The 8,253-nt window shown below is 43.0% G+C and overlaps 1 protein-coding gene across 1 annotated transcript in view; it reads right to left on the reverse strand.

The window, feature by feature from the left end:
* Positions 1–1,333: 1,333 nt before the first annotated feature.
* The window catches only part of LOC140364829 (uncharacterized), a 6,945-nt gene continuing 25 nt past the window's right edge, over positions 1,334–8,253 (reverse strand). Inside the window, exons 1-2 of the mRNA XM_072451210.1 lie at positions 8,078–8,253; positions 1,334–3,440 (exon numbers count right to left, since the gene is read on the reverse strand). The exon at positions 8,078–8,253 is cut by the window's right edge and continues 25 nt beyond it. Of these exons, the coding sequence (XP_072307311.1) occupies positions 1,762–3,429 (1,668 nt within the window). The 5' untranslated portion in view covers positions 3,430–3,440; positions 8,078–8,253 and the 3' untranslated portion in view covers positions 1,334–1,761. The remainder of the gene's footprint in view (positions 3,441–8,077) is intronic.

An 8,253-nucleotide genomic window follows, 5' to 3' on the forward strand; every position in this document is an offset into this window, starting at 1 on the left:
AACTGGAAATGCCACGTCAATAATAAGCACGCACAAAAGACAAAACATTAAGAGCTCAGGTTGTCAATCATTATGATGTCAATCATTATTATGGAATTATTGGCAATACATGTTCTGAAGCTTGAATGAAAACTGAATAAACATTTAAACATATACGATTAATTGATCACAAAGGCAGCAGTTAACGTTTATGTATTATACAGCGAAAGTTGCTCCTTCTGTACTTAAGACCCACATTTACTCAGGTATGTTTACTTGAGTAAGAAACGGTTCTTCTTGGGGTTGTTTTTCGGACTATATTTGTACTCCTACTTAAGAAGTATATTCATTGAAGAAACTGCATTCACTGCCTGTCCAAAAAAAAAGTCACAGCAGAAAGCAGAGTCACACAATAAAATGTCATTAGCCTTTAGCTTTAATAACAGCACACATTTGCTGTGGCATAGTTTCACTAAGCTTCTGCAATATTACACCATTTATTTCCATCCAGTGGTGCATCATTTTTCACCAGTTGATCTTGTGTTGATGATGGAGAGAGTGACCACAGCACTAAGAGAGTGACCACTGCACAAAGAGAGTGACCACTGCACAAAGAGAGTGACCACTGCACAAAGCCAGTGACCACTGCACAAAGAGAGTGACCACTGCACAAAGCCAGTGACCACTGCACAAAGAGAGTGACCACTGCACAAAGAGAGTGACCACTGCACAAAGCCAGTGACCACTGCACAAAGAGAGTGACCACTGCACAAAGAGAGTGACCACTGCACAAAGAGAGTGACCACTGCACAAAGACAGTGACCACTGCACAAAGAGAGTGACCACTGCACAAAGAGAGTGACCACTGCACAAAGAGAGTGACCACTGCACAAAGCCAGTGACCACTGCACAAAGAGAGTGACCACTGCACAAAGCCAGTGACCACTGCACAAAGAGAGTGACCACTGCACAAAGAGAGTGACCACTGCACAAAGAGAGTGACCACTGCACAAAGACAGTGACCACTGCACAAAGAGAGTGACCACTGCACAAAGCCAGTGACCACTGCACAAAGAGAGTGACCACTGCACAAAGAGAGTGACCACTGCACAAAGAGAGTGACCACTGCACAAAGACAGTGACCACTGCACAAAGAGAGTGACCACTGCACAAAGAGAGTGACCACTGCACAAAGCCAGTGACCACTGCACAAAGAGAGTGACCACTGCACAAAGACAGTGACCACTGCACAAAGAGAGTGGCCACAGCACAAAGACAGTGACCACTGCACAAAGAGAGTGGCCACAGCACAAAGACAGTGACCACTGCACAAAGACAGTGACCACTGCACAAAGAGAGTGGCCACACCACAAAGACAGTGACCACTGCACAAAGACAGTGACCACTGCACAAAGAGAGTGGCCACAGCACAAAGACAGTGACCACTGCACAAAGCCTCTCCAGCTCGTCCCAAACACTCTCACTGGGGTTCAGATCTGGAGTACATTAGTTTCTGCTTCTTCTTCTCTGGTCAATGCCAGTGATTTGACCCTTCTCAAACACACTAACATCTTTTCCATGACCACGGGATTCGTCTTTCCACATGGTTGTTTCAGAAACAGTATCCACTCACTGCATCAGTTGGGTTTAAATACCATGTTGTTGTGATGCGCCGGTCAGGTTTTTTTCCCAACCTTTTGGTCCTGCAATTTTCGTCTTCTCTGACCCGGTGCTCTTCTCTGCCTAGTGCCTAAACGGGGGATTCTGTGGCAGAGGCTCGCTTCACTGCAGCTCCTCACTTAAGTCCCTCCCACCTGTCACCTTACCAAAGCCCACTACAGGTTGGAAGACTTTGCTTGTGTATCCGTTTGGGTGGTAGATCGACAGACCGTCGTCTTCGTTCAGATACTCTTCATCACTGTTCCCTACCACCACAAGTTCGACCTCGATGGGGTTCTCTTCTTCATCTACATTGTTGTAGCCCATGAAGATCAAAGTCACAGCTTCTGGGTCTAGTTCCTCTAAAAGACTGTTGGCGAGGCTCTCCGTGTAGGTTGGAGAGTTTCTGTCGAGATTGCTTCCAGTGGTGTCCGGATCATATCTTTGCGGGGGTTCTGGACTCGTTTCTATGTTCCTGTAGATCAGCTGGGTTGGCATCCCATCTGAGCTAGCAAGGATCGAAACCAACGCTGCTTTTTGGTTGTCAATTTTTTGTCTTGTCATGTTATCTTTTGTTGGAATCAGGTTTGAGTCAACTTTTCTGTCACTTAAGGCAGGACTTGGTGTTTTTCTTTGGCTGAAATCATTATTCTGGATTGGCAAGGTTTCATGAAGGTTCCTATACCTTTTAGTTACATTTAATTCATGTCTTGACTGAAAAGGGCTAATTTCTAAATTCTTGTGGACTGGCTTGGTTGTAGTTGGCAATCCTTCAGATATTGCACTAGCGCTTGCCAAATCTGGGGTCATATCCTTTTCTAATTCAATTCCAAATCTACCAACCTGCATTTCATTTTGGTCAGTACTATTGGTAGGGGAGGCTCCATCTTTGTTCATAGATCTTTTGATTAAGTCCATTTCATATCTGTGAGTAACCATAAGAGAACTAGTTTTGTGGTCACATATTTCTTCTGAAACCAAATCACTAAAATGACTGACGCGGGGTAAAGTTTGAGCTGTGTTCTTTGGTGTACTCTTCATAGGAATCCAATCAGATTCTTCCTGGTATTCTTCCATCCCTAACTTGGATCTGCTGGCGGTGGGGCTTGGGGTTTCACTTTGACCAAAGTTGTCTGTTGTTGATTCAATCCAAAAGGCTGAAGTTTTGTCAATATTCATAGACTTTGCAAAGCGATCTAACTCATATTTATGTGTGGAATCTAGGGGATGTGACTCCATGTTCTTAGGGGCTGGCTGTATTGGAGATGTCGCAGCATTGGAAGAGGTTTTGATGGAACTCAAAATGGCGTAAGGACTTTCATTTATATTGTCAATAGCTTGCATGTTGGCGCTTGACATGAGATGATTATTTGCCTCATTGTTGTCTTCTCTTGTTTGCGCACATACTTCTAGTCTGGACTCAGAACGACTAGAGGCCAGATTGGGGTTTCCGATTCTTTTGCTATGAACCAGACTAGGACTAGTGGTCTTGCTGGAGGTCCGGGGGGTTGAGGGTCTGCTTGTGCTGGTGAAGGGAGTCGCGAACACAGGCTGGTGGTACTGCACATCCCCGCTCCATTCTGTGGCCTGACGGAGCAGCTCCTCTACGTCTGTGGAGGACATCTCCGACACCTCCCCTGCTGCTCCACCAGGAGGCAGTGCATACACAGACCTACGGCCATCCTCGTACACCTTCAGGCCTTTAGCCTGGATAATATCTGGTGTTATGGAGGCCGAGGAAATAACTTGAGTTTTTCCAGTTAATTTATCGAGCTCCACGCTGATCTCCATAGCAAATGTGGCTGAAACACAAGGAACATCTGGTTAGGACAGATATGTCTACACAGAGTAATTATGCACATAATTGATATACTGTTAATGTGTTGTGTCAAGGAATACACAAGCAGTTTGTTTGAGTCTGGCCATCCAGGACTAATCTTCATATTGCTGGTTTGAGATGACATCACAATAGTCCATAGGTATAATACTGTATTTAAAAGAGATGGGGACAAGTTAGGTTTATAATGTTAGTATGCTGAACTAAAATTGCAAATAAAACGATGGAAATTTATTCCCTTTGAAGCGTCATCCTGGGTCCTAAACTGTGAGTCTATTGGTATTAATATGCAAATGTGCAAAAGGAACATTCAGTGCATTCAAAATGGCTCTGGCAGGCGGTCAGGAGGGATGTACGAAGGCGTATTAGGGCCACGGAAATATTGTTTTTATTATTTTCAAACACGCAAATCTGCCGCTGCAACAGCCGAGGATCAAACAGAGTCACAAATAATCTGAGATAAAAAGACAGGAAAAAGCAAAAAAGACAATTATTACTCATCTCCCTTAAGGCTATAAATTGCAGAGTTCTCATCCATTTTCGTGTCGGCAAATGACACCCAGTCCAAAAAACATGACTATTAATCCAGTTATAGCGTTTGAACATCAAAAGGTGAGAAGTGTGTCAGTGTTAATGCTGCGAGGATCAGTGAAGCTGCGGCATGTTTGCTACTGTAAACATGACTGCGTTCTGTGTCCTATTGCCAACTTCCTGAGCAAAATATTGTTTTGATTGACGTTTTATAAAATAATAACATCACATTTTTGACTTGCATATAAACTAGGAGTGCAATGCTCTGATCGCTTTCAACATTTTATTATCTCACATCAAGTTACTTTACTCCGGACAGGAAACAGCTGATGCTAGGTGTGCTAGCACAGGACCATGAGATTTAAAATCTCATACAATTCTCCTCAAATCTATGGTCTGCGGTTTTTGTCCCCTGTAGTGTGTCCCGGTCTGTGTGCTGTTGTGTGGATGTTTGACTGCCTATATGCACTTTTTGTTTGTTTGTTTGTTTGTTTGTTTGTAATGTGTGCTGGATGAAAACGCACTAAAAAGCAAAGAATTATATGAACTATATATATTTTTGAAACAGTCTAGACCAGGTGTGTCAGAGATGCGGCCTGCCAGGTGTTTAAATCCAGCCCGCAAAACATTTCTAATTCATATTATTATATCTGATCGACATACAGCGTTTTTAACACTGGACCTATGAATCCCATAAGCTTCAAGCAGCATGAGCAGCACATGAGCAGCTCATGAGCAGCTCATGAGCAGCACATGAGCAGCTCATGAGCAGCTCATGAGCAGCTCATGAGCAGCTCATGAGCAGCACATGCCGCTGCTGCCGCTTCTCAGGCTCCATTTCTCGCCTCTTCAGGGTCGACTCGCACATCAAACGTCACAGACCTGACTTCAGAGTGGGAAAGGAACGTGTGGCTTTGGGAAACAGGTGGAATATGAGGGACTGACAACAAGAAAAAACCTTCTGTGATGACAGCTCTGTGAGGAAAACATCCAAACACTTCTACCTTTATGTTCACAATTGTCCCTATAGCCTAAAAATTAGATCTTATAAAAACATTGATATGGTATATAATTCAATGTATCGATATGATTTATTATCATTTATCATAATTTATCAACATAACTTCTCATTTGTGGCTCTTCTCCCAACGGAGCAAAAGGAGAGGCACATGCACGTTTTCACATTTGCTCACACAGTACACTCATTTACATATCAGCACCACTAATTATTCACAAAGTTTCTGATAATAAATAAGGTGCAACAAGTCCACAAAAAGCACATGGTAATTTAAGCGTCTGTCTTAGTTAATTTAGGCCACTGTTCACAGTAAGGATCCATATTTTTCAGGGTTTTTAGTGCAATACAAATGCTTTAAATTCTTAAACTAAGTAAACGATAAGATAGGATATTAATGCCAATTCATCTCCAGTAAAATGTAAATTGTCTCCCCTCATGAAACACTCAGTATAAAGCATGTTGTGTGCCATTTAAATCTCCATTCAGTGTTAGCCTTGAAAACATGATGTGTTCTGACAAAAGTGTACCACTGTGGCTTTGTGCAGAACAGATCTCTACATAATGTTAGCCCAGTCACCATGACGACCAGCGCTCAGGTTTACAGAAGGCTGTCGCAGCACAGACTAATGGATGACTGATTTGTATGCAAATGAGGAGGGCTGTTAAAATCGCATCTTCAGGAGGTTCTGACAACAGCCTCTTCCACCAACATGACATTAGTCTACTTTACATCAATGAACAGGATGTTCCAAGTCTTAAGCGCATAACAGCACGTACAATGGCAGAAACTGACTTCAGGTAGAGTACGTACTTACTCAGCATTGGCACTGTTGCCTGTCATTAACATATCTACAATTTTTTTTTTTTTTTAATGTTTTATATGTAAAAAGAACACAAAATGTTTCATGAGAATCTACTTTTTACAGCTTTTTGGACAATTGTTTCTGCAAGTCTCTCTACTGATGTAAGTCGATGTTTACAGATTGTTGCCGTTCTGTATGTGACACATATTGGGGGAAATAGCCCAGTCCCTGCTGATGATCAAATTGACCAAAGATCTAAAAATGAGTGAGTTAGTAGTAAGTAATGTTATGTACTGCTTGTACTTTTTATTTGCTCTATGTTTGGTGTGTTTAATATTTAACATAAGAAAAAGGATTCCAAAAGCACGCAACTAACCCAAAATCCACACAAACAAAAGATAAAAATGTAGGAAAAAGCATTCCTGAAGAAGAGCCCCCTGAGGCGACTCCCCTGCAATCCTCCGGCACCAATCCACTAAAGTAAAGACTGGATGCACCGCCTCCACAAACCTCCAGGCTCTACTGCTGCAGTTTGTATATAATTACCCCTCTTCCCGCACAATCAACCACATCTAACCCTCAAGTGCGTTCAACCAGAAAGAGCAAATATGTAAAGGGGGCATCATGAGCTGAGTCTCTAGCAAAATCTCTTGAATAAGACCCTTGAGAAAGTCCTCCATGTGCTTTCCCTCCTCGCCCCCCGGGCTCTCCATGAGTCTTGATTGTTTCGGTGGGTCTAGACTCAAAGTCCAGGACTCATATTCACCATTTAGTGAAGTGTTCCTTCTTTCAGCCCATCTCCTCCGGCACCAGAGCCTGCAGCCTGGAGACCTGCACCTGCCCAAACCACAATGCTGCTCTGTGATTGGGTCCAGTCCTGCCTGTGGGCCTTAAATGCAGTGTGATTGGCCCGTTACCACTGGTGCGGGCAGCAGTCTAACAAGAGTCTGTGAACTCCCAAAAATCATCTTGCTGGCAAGGTTAATGAAAGTGGAGATTTTATCTCAACATTAGCAGAAGAACTCAGCGATGCAACTGACTCCAACAGGGATATTCCACTTCACTCCTGAGGGCCAGATTTGTTGGGGAGGCTACTATAGGCTACTAATGAGGTCGGAACTAAGACTAACTCAGAATCAAACCAGGTCTAAACCAGACATAAATAAGGACTAAGCCAGAACCAAACTTGCACCAACCCAGAACTAAACCACAAAACAAGGAAAAAAACTGCTTTAATATTTGGGAGAGGGGCCGTGGCCGGATCAGATCAGTTGGCGTGCCTGATCTGGCCTAAATTGAATAGCCCTTGACTACACTTACAATGTACGTACATTTCAATACGCAGTAGAAGTTTTTTTTATTAGATTCAAAGCGGGTTGAAAAAACAGATGCTGTGGCACAGGGCGGGCGGTCAGGGAACATCCCGTACTGGTGACCTGGCCTAGTGACCAAGCTGCGTTTGTTTTTAGTGCACTTACCGGTAATAGCAAAGTTAGCTCTTTGTGTTAATGAAATGTTGATCGATACAGTATGGTTTTATTTAGTCTTGGTTAAACCGAGTCTTGTCCTAAGTCTGCTTTGATCTGCACGTGCTAAGTCAGGTTTCTGGTGAACACTAGGTTTGCCTTGCCTGGTTTTTAGTGCTTTAGTCCTATTTTCACGCCACTGTGAGTTGTTTGTGGATCTTATAGACATAAAACATTACATTGTGTCCAGGCCACAGCCCTTCAGAAAGTCCGGCCCCCTGGAAAATATAATTGGAGACCCCTGATCTAGTTGTCAAATCTGTATGTTTAAAAATATAGGATATACTGTTTCAGTCATAGTATTTAAAGTTGTTTTTATTCTTGTAAATGTTGTTTCTTCATCAAAAACACACTAGGAGTTGTGCTTTGTTTCATTCAGACATGTCAAACACACAAATCCTGTTGTATTTAGGCTGTGTTCCACCAGTGGATGGAGCCAAAAGGTCAGTTCTTTACATGAGAAAAGCCAGAGTGAAAGTTTTTTTGTTGTTATTTTTTGTTCTAAAACATGAGATGCATGTTTAAAGATCATTGTGTAAAGCAGTAAAGCAGTTCAAACCAGGCAAGAATCTGTCAGCCTTTTCTAGCTTTGGAGATGCAGACAGCCTAAAAATACAGAATTACCCAAATGTGTGAACAAAACAAACACACATCTGTCTATGTATTTGGTGAAGAACGGCTGTGTGTAATATTGGACCTTTAATAAAGCTGTTAGTTGCAGTACCTCTCTTCGGCTCCGGGGCGCCATGGTCCTGGGCAGCACAGGTCCGAGGAGGAGCGGGTTCTATGAAGATGTCCGACAAAGAGTCCTCGGACAGTGGAGACGGCCAGGACACATCTACAGGAGGACATGGGCAGGACAACACAAATTGCTCCAGAGTTTTAACACATGGAAGACCT

Source organism: Eucyclogobius newberryi, unplaced genomic scaffold (assembly GCF_026437365.1).
Source record: "Eucyclogobius newberryi isolate DKJ021-1_F unplaced genomic scaffold, fEucNew1.0.hap1 SCAF_18, whole genome shotgun sequence".
NCBI lineage: Eukaryota > Metazoa > Chordata > Actinopteri > Gobiiformes > Gobiidae > Eucyclogobius > Eucyclogobius newberryi.